The sequence below is a fragment of the Lates calcarifer genome, linkage group LG5, assembly GCF_001640805.2.
Source record: "Lates calcarifer isolate ASB-BC8 linkage group LG5, TLL_Latcal_v3, whole genome shotgun sequence".
In the NCBI taxonomy this organism is placed as follows: domain Eukaryota; kingdom Metazoa; phylum Chordata; class Actinopteri; family Centropomidae; genus Lates; species Lates calcarifer.
Window position 1 is genome coordinate 26,863,372 of NC_066837.1, and position 17,914 is coordinate 26,881,285.

General features: G+C 41.0%; 1 protein-coding gene across 5 annotated transcripts in view; it reads left to right on the forward strand.

The window, feature by feature from the left end:
- The window catches only part of rptor (regulatory associated protein of MTOR, complex 1), a 162,063-nt gene that overhangs the window by 102,472 nt on the left and 41,677 nt on the right, over positions 1-17,914 (forward strand). For all 5 annotated transcript variants that reach the window (XM_018678495.2, XM_018678493.2, XM_018678497.2 and 2 more), the window contains exons 11-20: positions 901-976; positions 2,713-2,814; positions 6,412-6,495; positions 7,230-7,340; positions 8,301-8,375; positions 8,553-8,618; positions 10,978-11,169; positions 14,323-14,463; positions 14,976-15,096; positions 15,868-16,008. In XM_018678495.2, coding sequence (XP_018534011.1) covers positions 901-976; positions 2,713-2,814; positions 6,412-6,495; positions 7,230-7,340; positions 8,301-8,375; positions 8,553-8,618; positions 10,978-11,169; positions 14,323-14,463; positions 14,976-15,096; positions 15,868-16,008 — 1,109 coding nt within the window. The remainder of the gene's footprint in view (positions 1-900; positions 977-2,712; positions 2,815-6,411; positions 6,496-7,229; positions 7,341-8,300; positions 8,376-8,552; positions 8,619-10,977; positions 11,170-14,322; positions 14,464-14,975; positions 15,097-15,867; positions 16,009-17,914) is intronic.

Here is a 17,914-nt window from a genome sequence, read left to right on the forward strand (position 1 = left end):
AGTGGAAGCTAAATTTATAAATTCTCCCATTTAGTCTGAACTTGTACCAGCTGACATGACTGCTGGAATAAATTGCCTTTTTTGTTGAATTTTAATACAATTAAAAAGTGGTGGATGGAGGAGACACACTGTGCCACCTGTTATGATACCTCCCATGTTTCTAATTATACAGCAATGTTTTCAAACTGCATATTGTGTTGTATATTAGCATGTTGCAAATGCATGACAGCAGTGGGTCATGTATCTTGATGTGATAGAGCTGCACTCTATTATACAACTCTCAGCTAATGGGAAAAGCTGTTAGCAGCAGAAAGAGTCCCAGACAGAGTGAACTCAGTGTCACTTGTTCAGCATCACATTACATCGCAGCACATCGACTGGGAACATGACTCAACCCCTAACTCATTCTAACTGAGAGGAAAAAGCCCCATCGAGGCCCTGAGCTCAATTTTGCTGTAAGAAAAAGAAACCAGAAAGTGGAAGGAAAGAGAGACGGGCAGATAGAGAGAATAGAGAAGCTGTGATAAGGTTTGATGTGAGTTACATAACCCCATGAATTAGATATGATGACCATGAGAGAAGAGCTGGTGTTTAGAAAAGGATTAAAGGCTCCTTGCTGCCCTCTCCAGGACCTCGGGCCGGGGATTTAAAGAGTGTATATTCCAGGGGAAGAGAGGGAGGGCGAAAACGTGAGCTGAGGAAAATGAGTGTGAGTGGAAGGGGTGAAAAGAAAAACCCATGGCCACAGACTTAGTGCTGAGATGCATTTTTTTTGCTTCATATCACAATAAGATTCCATTTAAAATGCAACAGATTTGTGTGGACTTTGGGATCTTCCTTATAATGTACGCCATGTCATAATTCTAATGTGTTTTGTGTGTGTGTGTTACCTCTCTGCAGGCAAGCATGGGACCTGGCCGTGGACATCTGCCTCTCTCAGCTGCCTACCATCATCGAGGAGGGCACCGCCTTCAGGGTAAGTTAGTGTGAAAGAAAAACAAACGCTGAGATCTCCTCAGTCTTATTATAAAGGTGCTCCATTTAACTGTGAGTAAGAGTGTGTGTGTGTGTGTGTGTGTGTAGGTTAGTGCTGATGGGACATCTCTGGTTTTGATGGATGTGTCTTATCTTGGATCTGTCCACTACTGACGTCCATAAACCTCACACAGTTCTTGTTTGTACTGCAAGTTCTTCACCACCAGCATCTACAGCATCTCTATTAATCTTTCAAACACACACACACACACACACACACACACACACACACCACACACACACTCCCTCCCAATGGATAACACTGTAAAATGTCATGTCTAATAATTCAAGTGTGGGTTTCAAATATAAAATAGTTGCTGAAACCACTGGTCCTGCACTTTTAGGCAGTGGTGTGTTATTGTTATATTTACTGACGTAGCAGGGAACTGTGATGGAGATTCTGAGTGTAATGGAAACACACTGCAAGAGGCTGATTCAAAATAAGACATTTTTGTGCATGTGTGTGAGACAGAGAGACACAGTCACTAGATGGCTGGACAAACCAGACAGCAGCAACATGTGCTTTGTAATGCAGACTAATTAGAAGTCTAAAAACAGAAAAGTGGGACCGGAGCAGCTTTTCCCGATGTTAGCACTTTTATCTGGGCATTTTTGCTCCTTAACCTGGGCCTCGGAGGTGGGTATCTTCTCCATTGCTCCCCTGGGAGCAGTTTTCCATCCTTGCTGCTCCTCTACTTTCTCCCGCGCTCTGGCCGAAAAACACTTATCGGCACCGTAATTGAGCCTCTGAGGACTACTAAAGGAGATCTTCCCTCTCTGTCTTGCTCCCTCTTTCAAAAGCCTTTAATTCCTCTCTGATGTGCTTCAACTGTTTACCTCATTTTCTTGGACTCGCACCTCAATGTAGAGCTGCAGAAAAAATATTGTGCATAGTAGGTTTTACAAATTCAGCTTTATTTTCTACTCTTGGTAATTAATTAGTCAATATTTTATCTCTCTGTCACGCACTTTTACTACCCTAAACTGCCCTTCCCCCAAGCTTTTTGTTGCCTCAGGGTAACTATGTGCCATATGGGTCTAAAAAACACCACAAAAATCAGATCTTCATTTTCTGATTACAGTATCTATCATTAAGCATCAGGTCTCTGTAAAGGAAACTAGACATGGTTTTAAGTAGGTTAGTGAAGCATATATTCCCACTTCAAAATGCAACACTCTACCCACCAGACCTTTATCCACCATGCACCGTTTTCTGTTCATGTATCAGTGAGTATGTGAGTGTATAGAGTTATTAAGCTTTGATTATGCACAAATTAATTTAGCCATCCAGCCAAGAAGCGTTGATATTTCCCCTCTCCACATCCATCAACAGTCTACACAACGCTGTCGTAATTCCAGCAGCATTATTAACACCCGGCGATCAAAAACTCTGCGGCCAGCAACTAATCAATCAGGCAAAGTGCCATGGCAGCAGAGAGAGAGAGAGAGTGGGGAGAGGGAAGGTGATCATGATAGATCAGGATTTATGTCGTTACTGCAGTGCAGTGTCACTTCTGAGCACATTGTGTCAGGGCTTTTATGAAATTATAGGCTAGTCACTGCAGACTGGCTCATTATGTGTGTGTTAGAGAGAAAGAGAGAGAGAGAAAGAATGAGTAAGGACAGTAATTTCTTCAAAATGGTGATAAACATTATGTGTGTGTTCTGTGTCTACAGCACAGTCCTTTCTTTGCGGAGCAGCTGACGGCATTCCAGGTGTGGCTGACGATGGGTGTGGAGAACAGAAACCCTCCTGAGCAGCTCCCAATTGTATTACAGGTACAAAAACACACACAAGCCCTCACCCTGAACCACAATGTCTCAGTCTCACAAGTTCAAGTCTCCTTTTGTTTTAGTAGTAAATACATTTAGATTTCCAAAGCAACAAAAGAGTGGATATAGAAAAACAACAAAAGAAGACATTGTCTTGTGGAAGCAGGTAAAAACTTTCAGACTAAACACCAACATTCTCACTTCTGTTTAGTTACGTCCTCTGTAAGTGAATGTGTTGAAGTATGTTTCTCTGTGTTGAGAAAAGTTTTCACAGTAAAGACAGTGGAGGTGAAGGAGGTGCATGTCTCAAGTGGTGTTAGTCTCAAGTTTGACTAAGTGCTCAAAAGACTTTTCAGTAAAAGTCACAGGAAGCAGTTTTTACAAGATCAGACCTAAAAACACTTTAGTAACACTTCCAGCATGGCTCAAGTGTGAATTAAATACTGTCACACTAACATGACAGCTACAGTACATGTGCGGCTCTATAAACACACTGCACAATGTACTGCACACACTGCACTTTAATAACTTTGAATTATTTGTTAAATGTTGTTTAATAAACCACAAAATACAGTGAATTAAACATTTACAGCACCAGATTCTTCTTGTATGGAACCTTTGAAAGTGAGGTTCATTCATTCCCATTCCAACCCTATGTCCAGCCAGAAGCATTAATCATTAATCATCAGTTTTACTTAGCTTTTCATTCATGTCAGCTGATTACAGTTTGAATATCCAGTATGGAGTCTCAACCTAACATCAAAGCAGGCAGCAGTAAACCATGATTTATCTAATAAATGATGACACTGATGAGAAAATGTATGGGAGGATCTGGGTGGTTAGAGAGAAGTAGGGGTGAATGTCTCTTTCGCTCATGATAGTCATTAATTAAACCTCATAAATGAATATATTAAGCTGCAAAGTGAGTTTAAAAACCATCACTGGTGCAGTTTGTGAGAACTAAGAACAGTCTCCTCGCTTGATATTTTTTTCAACCCACCAACACTGAGTTATGACTGCACCAGGTGCCAAATATCATGCAGCTATTTGAAGTGAAGAAATGTTTTAATAGAGGAATTGTGGAATATTTATGTAACTGCAAGCTGTGTCTGAATACCAAACTGCCATTACTTTATTAGATAGGTGAAGCCAGGAGTATTGCAGGTTGCACAAACTCAGTGCAACCTGCAATACTGGCTGCAAGAGCATCTTGATTAAACACACGCATCACATGCCAATAGTCCATTAGCATAGAATATTATTACAACTGTGCTTTTTACACCATTACCTGTCACTGGCCCTCTTTTTCTCCCTCCATTCTCCTCCTTTATACTAGACACTCTTTCCTTCAGATCTCCAGCAACAGAAAAGTGCAAAATGCATTACAAAATGTCTCCTGCAAACTGAATTCAACATTTGCAGGCCAATTTTCTTCATTACAACCCTGCAACAAAGGCTGTGACAAGAACAGTGTCTGCTGTGTCCCCTGAAGTGGTGTTAAATTTGTTTGGGATGCTTTAATTGGGATGAAATCTTGCCAAAACCTTGTAGTGTGCGTCAGCTGTTGAGTTACAGCGGTCGGGTTGTTTCTCCCCTCCCTTTTTCCCTTCCCCCCACTGCTACCACCCCCCCACCTGCGGGGTTGTGCAGTTGTGGTGTTGTATTATATCACAGCGTAGTAGTGGTGTGCCGCTGTCCATGTTGAATGGTAATTTCCTGCTGACTCAGCGCGCTGCGAGCCGTTGCCCATCCATACAGCAGTTCTGTCGGGACCCGTTAAAAGCCGAGCTAAAGGCAGACTGATTGGGGGTGCTGGTTGGTGTGTGAGTGTGTGTGTTTGTGTGTGTGTATATGTGTTTGCTGTTGATGTGGACACGAGGGGGAAGAGAGGAAGTAAAGCAGCAGTAGCCTTTAAGATTACGCAACATTATGCAGCTTTACACCATGATGGGGAAGTAATCTCAAGGCCACTTCATGCTCTCTGATGTAATGGATTGTCTCATAAACAGGTTTTATACCCTTTTAACGTACACAGTTGCATAAGAATGAACTTTAAAGACTAGGATATTCTTAGAGGATTTAGGATTTGATGCCAAAATATAAACTGGCTCCATTTGAAAGATGCAAAGAGCGACAAGAAAATGGCAACAGAGAGTAATCCATCAATAATGCTGTTTAATGAAATGAGCAAAGGGAGGACAACAGAGCTCAGGAAGGAGAGACACAGTGCGGCGTTGTCTTGACAACAGCCATTTCATCCAGGAAGGATTAACAGATTTTACAAAGGGATTACAACGTCTCTAAATTGTGATTTTACGGTAACGACAGTGCATTCACATTCACATTCACATTCACATTCACATTCACATACACATACATTTGGCTTTAGGTGTCAGTGAAGTGATTGTCATGCGTGTGCATCATATAATATGATGACAGTGTGTGTCTCACAGCTCATACACGCAACATGATCATAGGAAGTGCTTACTCATCGTGCTAAAGGAGATTGGAGCTGAGGCGTTACGCAAATAAGGAACAGGAGACGAATTTGCACACACGTTCTCATGCATTTTAATATCCAAGCATTACTCAGGGATTGTATTTTCATCCCCTGCTATGATGAAATGACATATGTATGTTAATGTGTTACTTGAATCACATGCATAAAATGTGTTTATGTGTGTGTGACTGTGTGGAAAATACTCAATGGCATCTGTCTCAAATTAGTATTCTCGCTCTGTCTGTATTCTTGCTTGTTGGTTTTTCATATTCCTATAGAGCACACACCTACGTCACACACAGGTCCATGTTCCCACACTCTTCCTGGAGGTGCTGGTGGTAACCCTGGGCTGGTCTTCCCCCGGCCTCCTTCTGTGTGTGTGGTCACGCTCACCAGGTTAAAGTCACAGACGATGTGTTATGTGTTGGTAGAAGTGCGCGCGTGCGTGCGTGCGTGCGTGCGTGTGCGCGTTCGCGTGTGCGTGCGTGCGTGCAGACCAGGGTTCTTCCATATGCCTGTTCCCACACACACTGTGGGACAGTCACATGGGGATGGAGCAATGTCCAGGATTCACACAGGCTTTGTGCTGCACTGTGCTTAATGCTTCATAAACTACACGCACATACACATTATAATTTTTAGCACATAGCATATGCATTCTTAAAATAGTTCTCCTTGGCCAAAACAGCTACATCGTGATCTCATTTGGCATCACTGTTATATTGCACTCATACACGTAAAGCAAATACACACACACACACACACACACACACACACTCACACTCATGTATTGCCCTAAACCAGTATCTCCTTAAGAAGCCAAGTAAAATGGCAGCCAAGAGGACGCACCCAATCACCCACACAGATGCCCACACATCCGTGCACACACACACACACTGTGTGTATGTGTGTGAGTGTGTGTGAGTAAACAAGTGCGATCTGGTGCCAGTGTGTTAGCAGTAGTGGTGGGAGAGCCACCTGTTTCACTCCACCTCCTCACCCTCTCTGCCGTTTCTCCTGCTGTCCTTCCTCTTCCTTTAATCTCAGGCTTCCTCTTGATTCCGAGGCAGCACAGTTGACCTCTGACCTCTGCTCTCTTTCAGGTCCTCCTCAGTCAGGTGCACCGGCTGCGTGCTCTAGACCTGCTCGGGCGGTTCCTGGACTTGGGACCCTGGGCTGTTAGTCTGGTATGTTCACCTCTACATTTACTGTCCCAATTTGATACTGATGGGTTTAATAATTTTAGGTGTATTTTTTGAGAGAGCTAGGCTAGCAGTTTCTGTCTACCTTCACTTTTTGTGCTAAGCTTAATTAAGCTAATCGTGTCCTCGCTCCAGCACACTCACAGACACAGAGTGTGGCATCAATTTTATTGTTTAAATGTAAGAGAGAGCTTGAAACTGAGTGATTCTTATAACGTTGAACTTTTTTTTTAAGGCTTAGGAAGAATGCTGTATATTTTGGTTGCTGCCTGCCAGACCCAGCTCACCTGCTAAGAAAACAAATACAAATAAATTGCTTTGTATTAACATAACAATACCACTAATGTTCATTTCTTTTTATTACTTGAAAGATATACAGTAATAAGTTTATAGTTTATTTGATGTGACTGTGACTCATAGTCCAAGCTAGCAGCATATAGTACTGTATGCTCCAAAAGCTAAACCGCTCTTACTGGCAAAGCTTAAACTGAGCACAGACATTTGACCTGAGAGCAGAAGTCAGACTGTATTGTCATGATTGCCATTAACTATCTCAGCTCATGCTCAGTTCAATTCAATTTTTGTTTACATGTTTACATTTTAGACCACAGGTGTGTCTCGGTGGTCAAACTTGTACAATCACACTCAGCAGCAGGGCTTGGCACATAACTGCAATATCAATACAGCTTTGTAAACACCAGTGTTGTGTGTGTTTGCAGGCCCTGTCTGTAGGGATCTTCCCCTACGTGTTAAAGCTGCTTCAGAGTTCAGCCAGAGAGCTGCGGCCACTGCTGGTTTTCATCTGGGCTAAAATCCTGGCTGTGGACAGTGTAAGTTAGATAAAACACTCACACATTAAAATCTTTCTGCCTCATCTCGTTTAAAACCTTATTGTCTTGAAATGTTATCAGCATTTTCACATCACAGGTTTAATGTAACTTAGGATGAATAAAGGAAGTGTCTGTTGAGTGGCTTGAAATTTAAAAGAAAGATGTTTGAAAGTCAGCTGTATTTGTTGTGAATGTATTCACATTTATGTCAGGAACCTTTTTTCCGCAGATGATTTTCAGTGACAAAAAGAGCAGATCAGGTCAAACATACAGTACAGTATATATTTGTTTTTGGATGTTTTCACTAAAGCAGTTTTGGTCAGAAACGTTTTACATAAATTTACAGTTCTATTTTGACTCTTGAGATTGGTTTGATTAAAAAATCTAATCTGACATTGGTAAAATAGCTTTAGTTTTATCTGTGCAAATGTTTTTATTTTGGTATGATGTAATATTGGTTCATTTTTGAGAGAGACTTTCAGTTATACATTTCAAATGAAATGAAAAAAGAAAAATAGATACTCCCACGCACTCTTTTGTAAATGTTTCAGTCAGACAGTGACTTTGATCTAGAGCAGTTAGCATAGCTGCCATTTAAGTTTCATATAACTAAAATCTGAATAAATCCTAAAACACAATGCAGTATGAGCCTCAAAGTAACCTCTCTAAGAGCTTGTGAGTCATATAAAGTTGTGTCATCTTTTAGAATAAGTGAAATTATTCTGAATCAGAGACACAGTACAGATGTTGATTCTCACAAGCTTCATTTTTATTTTCACACCTACATAAAAACAGTCAATAGTTTGGAGGGGCTCTTTATGACGGAACTGCTGTGAATCTGTCTGAATGGAAAGTGAACTTAAAGCAGCATCTGCAGGGACATAAACCATCATCCTCATTTTCTCTCTCTCTCCCTCTCCTGAACCCCCCCCCACCCCACCCCACCCCACCCCTCTGCAGTCATGTCAAGCTGACCTGGTGAAAGACAATGGACACAAGTACTTCCTGTCAGTTTTGGCCGACAATTACATGCCAGTGAGTATTGACCAATCATGTCAACATGTTTGTGAAGAAAGTGACCTGCATAGGACTTTCTGTAAATTATTATTTTTCTCTTGATTTTGATTCCTAACTCATCACTTGAAACATTTCAGAAAGAAGTATGAAAACATGACATAAAATAAGATCTCAGAGTTCCTTCCTCTGTTTCAGGCTGAGCATCGAACGATGGCTGTCTTCATATTGGCCGTTATCGTCAATAGCTACAACACAGGACAGGTACGAGTGTGTGTATGGACATTTTGGGTGTGTGTGTATCTCCACATTGCTGTCTGTTTGCTTGCCAGAAGCCCAAAGGGAGAACGTAAAAAATTATTCATTTACTTCCCTCACCAGAACCACAGTGGGTTCTTTCGGGGCCAGCCGTCACTTTGAGAGATGACTCTATCGCCTATTGTGTATTTCTGGGAGATATTGGTTATGTGACATTTTTGTCACCAACAGTCCCCTGTATAATCTCCGTCTTCGTCCCAGCCACCTCCATGGTGACACTTTATCACCACAAGTGTCACTTCGGTCTGCTCCTGGCCTCCGGTGTTCAATCCCAGAAGCCTTTTGTGTCTGACGCTGATCAAACGTCCAAGGGTGCGATGTTGGGATGACACACACATACACACACACACACACACACACACACCTACCTACCTCTTGACACACTATTCCACAGAGAAATATTCCTCATCACTCCCTTTCGCTTCTAGTCTCCTGCTCTCTGCAGTTATTTTTCCATCTTGTTGTGAATGTTATTTGACTCATTCATTTCTTTCTTCACTACCTTACGGTACTTCTCTCTCTTGACATTATATAAATTTAACAAATCAGAAAAGCTATATGTGCTCTCAAGCTCAGAAACACCCATTCTTCTTCCATACCACTGTGTACTTAATGCTTCTACCTCTCTCACAGGCCTGTGAATAATAGATGATAGCCAACATTACAGAGAGAGGCTCTGCCTGCTCCACATCTCCATTATTTATCCCTCTTACTTTCAACAACAGTGCTCATTACTGCGGTATCGCTGTTGCAAACATGTCACCGTACACTGCCGTTTTAATATCCCGGCTCTCAGGGTTCAGCTGGGAGCTGCGATCAGAGCCGAGGGAACGACGCAAGAGCGATCTAAAGCCCAGAGACAGCACATGTGTCGCTACTGATAAAAGATTTGTTGTCAGGGCATCTCAGTCTGCAAGAGACAAAACACACTAACAGTGTCCATGTTTTGTGGTTACTAGGTGTTGCTTTAAAGGCTTTTTATGTTCACAAGGAACTTCTGAAGATCATCAGAGTACTGAGCACTGATGCACATAACCATTGTGTCAGTGTCACACAGGAATGACACATTTGTTAACATTTTCAATAATGTGAATTCCCCACAAGCTGTTAGAGGTATTTTCTAAGAAACATCTATGCAAGAAGCATCAACTATAACTTAACTGTATGCCTCTCTTTCCTGCTATGCTTTTTAAGTTTCAGTTTTATCTAGTTGTCTTTTAATGTGAAACATATGTAGGAGGTGTTCAATTTTTGGTGGTGACTTCGACATGACTGTTGTGCTGATGGTAATTGTGCTGTTGAAATATACATTCAATGGCCACTTTATTCAGTGCACTTGTAAAATTGAATGCAGTCTGATACAATAGTTAAGCCCTAAATTCTGCCTTTTGAAGGGGTTTTAATTTAACTGTATGTTCATTATTGAGGCTGCAGTGGTGTTGTTCTGGACTGCATTATGGTAAGGTTCTGTTATTTTTTCCACCCCAGTTGCATCACTTAATTTTTGTGATGCCGGACAAACACATTTCCTTGCTCACACAAAGTACGTTTATCCATTACGTCCAAGTGACGCACCATATTTGTGTCACTTCATGATATGAATAAACACAAAGGCAACTGAAAACAAGAGAGGAGAGTACTTGTTAATGCTCTGCACAAAACAAATCAATAAAAAGGAAAGTTTTTAAAGGATTTTGAATACAGCATACCAGCTTTTTTTGTACTTTAGACTGACTCAAACCTTGATGGACCAATTACCTTTTGTTCACAAAAACTGTTTGAAGGAGGCTGAAGGGGTTCAAAAGAATAAGTCATACTGCTGAAGAGCCTCATAATCTTTTTGTACTTCACACAGTGTGAGGTTACAGGTTAGTGGTGATTAACCGGCTAATGAGTTACAAGTCTGCTTCCAGTCTGAAGCCTCTGTGCTGCTCCGGAGGGTTAGACTGATATATGATGCAGATATTGTCCTTTTATTAAATACTGAACACCGGCAGGTCACTGCTGACTATAATTTGTCCAGGTCTACTGTCTGAGTCTAGTGTCTACTCTACATAGACAATAGAATAAAGTCTGTCAGTAGTTGTAAAAGTTAGTGACTCAAGGGAAATTATGTAACACAAATGACCTTTTCACTGTTATTACTTCATAACTTACAGTCCTTAACTTACATTTCCTGAATGGTTTCCACAGGTATCCCTCCTTTTTAAAAGCTTAAGGTACAAAGGGTAGATCTGAACAACTGAACATCTCTGCTTTACTCCTCCTCATTTCTCCTTCTCTCACTCTCTTCTGCGCCAACCAGGAGGCGTGTCTGCAGGGCAACCTAATAGCCAACTGCTTGGAGCAGCTGTCAGACCCCCACCCCTTGCTCCGCCAGTGGGTGGCCATTTGCCTGGGCCGAATCTGGCAGAACTTCGACCCAGCGCGCTGGTGCGGAGTCCGAGACAGCGCCCACGAGAAGCTCTACACCCTGTTGTCAGATCCCATCCCTGAGGTGAGGGGTTAATATCAATATCTGATACATAGACAAGTAAGCAGGATGTTTCAGTCAAGTTCTGCCAAAGTGCAAATTAAGAAACCATAATATCTTGTTTTACAAAAGCTCACAAATGAAAAGAAGATTGCATGGTTGTCACACTATCACAAACATCTGTTAGGAGAAAAGTAGATTGCTTTCAGACAAAGCATATTTTTTTATTTTCTTTAATTGGTTCAAGACTTCACTACACTTCACTTGTATTAACCTTCATTAGTTTTTAACCAGTAGGATTTTTATGATACTTTCAAGAAATGTTACCAGAACATTGTAGCTCGGCCCATTGGCAATTGTTTTTTGTTTTTTTATGATACAAAATTTTGCCTTGATTATACAATATTTTGCTTATTTGTAACCAAACATTTTCAAAAGAAAATGACATCTGCACCAAAACTAAGGACGTGAGTGCAACTGCATAAAGTGTCTTAAAGCCTGATATCAGTTTTTGAGATATTAAAAATGTTTTGATTATTTTTCTATGAAAGATAATATCAGCTCTGTTTTTACAGAACATGTGTGACCACAAGTGTCCCACTCTCATCCAAGCTAAAAACAGAAACAAGACAAGTTTTCTTAGAATAAGATGAAAAGAAAAAAGAAAACAATTCTGAAAGAAAGTACAAAAGCATAACTCCTGCATGCTCCTCAATGTCCTCAGTGAGCTTCCACCTCATCCTTTCATTTTTTTGTTTTATTTTATTGGCAGTTTTCTTGTTTCATAGTCTTCATAGTAGTCTCTGTTAACTGCCATTATCAGATTAGATTTCTGTTCAGTCAAGATGCATATTTTATAAAGCTGCAGTTTTTATATTTGTCATTAACAGTTATAAGATGTAGAGTGATAAGTCTAAATTGAGAGCTGTAGGTCTTAACCAATACACACACCTCTCACTGAACAACACAACACAGACCAAAAATACACTAAAATCACTGACATAATATGTAGAACTCCTCTGGTATACACACAGACTAACTACAGCCATTTTTGTGGGAGAGAAAATACACACACATCCACACACACAGAGCAGACCCAAACAGCCTGGGCTAGCTGTGTTAAAGCATGATGGTCAACATCTGACTGGGTCGTGTGCGGAGCAGAGGGACAGCGAGACAGAGTGTGCCCTGAAGTTCACCCAGGCGCTTGGTGCCCCTGCTCATACTCACCACACACATTTGCATTCATTCACACACACATGCACACACAAGGAACATCTGTCTCTATCAGAAACTTCATCCTTCCCTCGGACGGACAGATGCTTTGGCCTTAGGGTTAGAACTGAGGTCTGTAGACACATCTGTCTGAGCCCACACACACACACACACACACTTGTATCTTCAGCTGCATTTCCAGGTGGTTAAGGTTACAGGAGACTCAGACTGACTGATCATAACAGCACATTTACAGATAAATGACTGCAATTTAAAGTTGTCCTCGAGTGTTAGATTGAGATAATGTAGTATCTGTGTGTGTGTGTGTGTGTGTGTGTGTGTGTGTGTGTGTGTGTGTGTGCGTGTGTGGTGCGCGCGTGTGCGTGCGTTCTCCTCATGAGCCTTTTGGAGATGAGTGAGGAAAGTGATGAGTAGTTCAGGGGACAGAATGTGAAAGAGTAGCAGAGATCAGCGACTAAGCAGAGAGTTTAATTAAGTTTAAGCAGAAGTCTGAGGGGACTGAACCAGGATGACACTGTCATTTAGCCACAGCTTGTAACTCACTATAGCATACACACACACACACACACACACACACACTGAATGATTTTGTTAACATTCTGTGGGTGAAAACCGGGATATGCATCTGTATATTGCTAATGCTCCTTTGTGCAAAGTGTGACAGTTTTCCTGTTTATTCTGTCTGTAATGTATTTATTGTTGTAACAGTGTTGATGCTGCCCTCTTTGCCAGGGGTTTTAAAATGTGATTTTAATCTAAATGATAGTTTTTATTTTCTGCCTACTCTGACTAGTTTAACAATGTAACAAAATAGATTTTTCTGTAAATATTGACGTTGGCTAGGTCAGTAGTGACAAAACGTTGAACTTTATAGTATTCAGAGCTCATAAAATGGCCCTCACAAAATATACTTGAGTATTCTTACAGTAAATGTTCAGTTATGTTCAGATTTTGTTGGTACTGTGGACACATTTCCATCCACGTTTTCATGCACACATTCTATTTGCATATGTGGGGAAAAAACTATAACAGTGAAATGGTGCAGAAAAAGCAGTACTTTCTTGTACCATTTCTTTAGACAAGTATTCGGGTCCTTGTGTTGGGCACAGTGCTGTAGTGGGTGTGCATGAGTGACTGTTTTATTGGACTGTACAGGTGTTTATGGAATTCTGGCTCTGATATAAAGACGTAAAAATGCCTGAGTGACGAATGCAGATGAAGATGTTTTCCAGTTTTACATTCTAATTAGCCTTCAAGTCACAGTCCTTTCTTTTATTCTGGGTTTTAGAAAGAAAAACAATATGTTCATCTGAAATGTCGCAGCTTATCCTTTTAATTAGAGCAAAACAAACTATATGAAAGCAGCTGTGTGCTGAAGCGTCATTAAAGCTGCAACACAACAGTAAGTAGCGGTGATGATGCATCCTGATGCCTGCAAAAAATGTTCTCTGTTCCCTCAACAAACAATACCACCAAATATTCATTCTTGTGCTGTAATTTGGTTCGGTTTGTGAATTCAGTCCCTCACGGAAAACTCCTTCTGCACAGTGGCAAGCGTGGATTAAACATCCAATGAAGCAGGCTGAGAAAGTAATGAGTTATAGTGACAAAAAGCAGCTCAGCTCGGGGCACACGGCGCTGATAATCTCCTGGGCATTTTATAGTGATACACTGAGAGGAAACTGAATCATAATTATCTCTGAAACTTTCATCCACTGGTCTCACAACAATTTTGAATTAAAGTTTGGCAAGCAAATGTTTGGGTTTTAAGGCACAGGGCCAAAGACTGGCTTCTGACAGCTGAAAAAGATGCATTGATCAGACTGAAAAAATATCCAGCTGTATCAGAAAGTCTTAAACTTTATTTATTTATTTATTTGGACATTATTTTCATACCAAGAGGAGAGTGAGTTGAAAGGGTTTCTGTCTGTGTTGTTGCAGGTGAGGTGTGCGGCTGTCTTTGCTCTAGGGACTTTTGTGGGGAACTCTGCTGAGAGGACAGACCACTCAACCACCATTGATCACAACGTGGCCATGATGCTGGCCCAGCTCATCAATGATGGCAGCCCTGTGGTCCGCAAGGTCACTGCAACACCAACACACACAAAACATTTATATTTGATTATAATATTTGTTGCATGTGATTGTTAGACAAACAAATAAAATGCCATAGGCAAATAGAAACTATGGTTACAGAATATATGACAACAGTGGAAAGGCATGGCCTTTACTTGCTGTCAATTGAGGACTACTATACTGCAGAACTAATCACCCCCTGTTTTCCAGCTCTATACTCAAAGTACAGACATGAGAGTGACACCAATCTCCTCATTTAACCCTTGGCTTCTTTGGGACAAAATAATGCTGGAGGCAAAGTAGTTAAAAGGCTATTTATTTTCATATTGTTTGGCTTTGTCCTTAAATTTCGTCATACTGGTAAAAGCAAGAACACCAGAGACAGACTAAAAATATATGGATTAGAAGTTTATTGTTCCTTTGTCACTTTATACCTGGGAAAATCCCAGCTGTCTTGAAAAGCACACACAGGAACTGAATGACAATGTTTTAAAATTCTCTACATGTGTGTTTGACAGGAGCTGGTAGTAGCACTGAGTCACCTGGTGGTCCAATATGAAAGTAACTTCTGCACAGTTGCCCTTCAGTTTATAGAAGAGGAGAAGAACTACACTGTGCCGTCACCAGCCAACACTGCAGGTATTGTAGGCACACACACAGTTGTATTTACAAACTGACTGGATTTTAGAACATGAATGCAAATTAAGGTATCCTAGGGAAGTAGATTAATATCAATTACTAAATGACCTGCTAGTAGTACATAGTGTAAATCTTGGAGGTGTCTTCACAGAGTTCCTGTGACCACAGATCACGTGCCGGGCATTATTAGCCACCAGTTTTCCATCCCACTGACCATAGAAAGGTGTCCATGTTTACCTGAAATTATCAGATTTTTCACTTATGGTAATTTACTTTTCCTGTAGTTTTTTATAAATCATGACATCAGTCTGGTGAAACAGGATAAGACAATGGACTAAAAATCAGGAAAACTCCATTCCAGTAGCGTTTTATACTGAAAGCACCTGTTAAAGGCTTTGGTTTAATCTGTTGTAAAGCAGATCCATAGCATCACCAAAGCATGTGAATGAGATGATCTGTGATTGACATCTGTCACATGTAAGATCTACATTTTTATATATTTTGAATAAGGTGGCAAATGGACATGATCAACAATCTTAAATTGCATGAGCCCATCCAGTACAGTCTTGTTCCGGTTCAAGTCTCATCAAAAATGAAGTGTCCAGGTCTTGGTCTCGCTGTGCTTTTAATATATCTATAGACTGGGTATTTAGTTCACTGACAAACTCTTATGTGAATAGTTGTTGCCTCCCTTTAGCAAATCCTCTCTGAGTGTCACTCATTCTGGTTTGGGATTATCAAGGTTCTGATCTGATGTGTTTTTGTGACCAGAGCCTGGTAACCTGACTCCAGTGAGGGACAGCCCAGCCATCCCACGCCTGCGATCGGTCAACTCTTACACCAACATCCGAGCTGCTACCACTGCCCGCAACCTGAACAAGAGCCTGCAGAACCTCAACCTCAACGAAGAGGGTAGGAGAGAGTGCACTATAGTAGGAACGAATAAAGACCAAGAAAGGGATTTGGTCATCTTAGTCAAAGCAATTCAGCTGGTTTTCCTCCACAGCATCAGCTGTGGCCTGTGGATGTAACAGCTAACTTCTTCATTCTATCATTGCAAATCCTCAGAGCAACTCTGCAAACATTAATAAGACCACAGTGGAGAGGTTGTGACCAGTTTGTCAAGCAGAGATAGTATTTCAGTTTGTTATGTGTTGATATTAATTCCATTCCAGCTCTCACCTGCACAAGTGAACAGAAAATTATCATCCACTTGTTTCTGTGACTGTGTCTTATAAATGTCCACCCATCCATCCATTATCTGTGCTGCTTATCCACACAGAAAAAACCCCAGCTCAACTAGGCTTCAAACCCGGAACCTTCTTGCTGTAAGGTAACAGTGCTAACCACTGAACCACTGTGCCGCTGCTCCAAATGTGTGTTGTGGAAATATGCCAGAACACACATAGACCATTTATTACAACTGGCGTAGTTTGGCCCTTTCCCAAACCAATCCAAATCCACTATCACTTCAGTATGTTGTATCACTCCACATGAAATCACACTCACAGCTGTGGAAGGCACTTCACATCAGGGGTTGAAGCAGTAATTTGCATCGAAAGCGATTTTGAGTAGTGTAACTTTACCTAAATTAAGGTTTTTGCCAACTGCCGTCTCAGAACCTTTTTAAGTGGCTAATGTCTCCTGAGAATTTTTCAGTGACTAATTGCGGTGGTTTCATCATAGGGTTCAAATTGTCCTGGCTTTGATTTGAGCCTGGCTGAATCCCAGTTTTTTCCTCAGTTTCTTTATCATAGTACTTGAGTGTAATTTCCTATGAAGAAACACACAGGTTTGGTAGATGCTGCACAAACTGTGCCTCTAATCTTCTTCATACTGGCTTGTTGCTCAGTCTAAAGCGTAGTTCATGGTTTGGGCTTCTCATGGATCCATGCCCAAGTTCATGAGGGTCAGCACAGTCCCTTGTGCCAAAGTTGGTATGCAGCCCAAAATCTGACAGACTCTCTGCACTACAAGCAAGCCGACTGTAGTAAAGTAAATGTGGTACTTGTCTTCTTCACTGTGTGTATATACTCTATGTTTCCCATACTTAGTCTTGTTCTTGTTCTTTGTCTGCCTGGTCACTAGTGGGAACTGGGAGCTGTCCATGGTGCTGAACTACAGGCCTGTTATGACATGTTCAAAAAGTTGGAGGGTTTACACTTTGGGACACACTTGCTAGTCTCTACCATGAGCAGAAAATATCCATTACCTTTGATACTAATAGATGCCTAACTCACAGAGCTGATGAAGTATATTATGTTGTTTCCCTGTGGATGTATAACAGGTCTAAAATCAATGACTATTCAATTCAAAAATTGTTAGATAATGAGTGTGAATAGACTCACTCTCAGAGGGTTTTATTGTCCTCTTGCAGTTCCTCAGTGCTGCTTTGGGACAGTCTTTAATATGGCAACACAGGCAGACTTTTTAGAGCTGGTGTGTAATGTCTTACACACACATCACAAACATTTGTTTACCAGTGCACAACAATTATCTCTGCTTCCCAAACATAGTTGCAGCTGCAAGGAAGACCGCTGTCACTCTAGAAAACCTTCACCTGTATTGGCATTCTCTTTGAACATATGAACCCATTTAATTTTACCACATCTTGTGTTGGCATGGCTAGCTTTAGCTTCAGGGGAAGACATAGGAAAGGTCTTTTTTGTCACAGTAAAGTCTTTCACAAATATTTATGTATTTGTTTATTTGGTAAAATGTGAAAGAGAACTACCAAACTGTAATGTTCAACAAACAAAACTATTTGTTCCTAAAATGAATCATAACAAATAACCAGAAGCTTAATATTTAGCAAAAT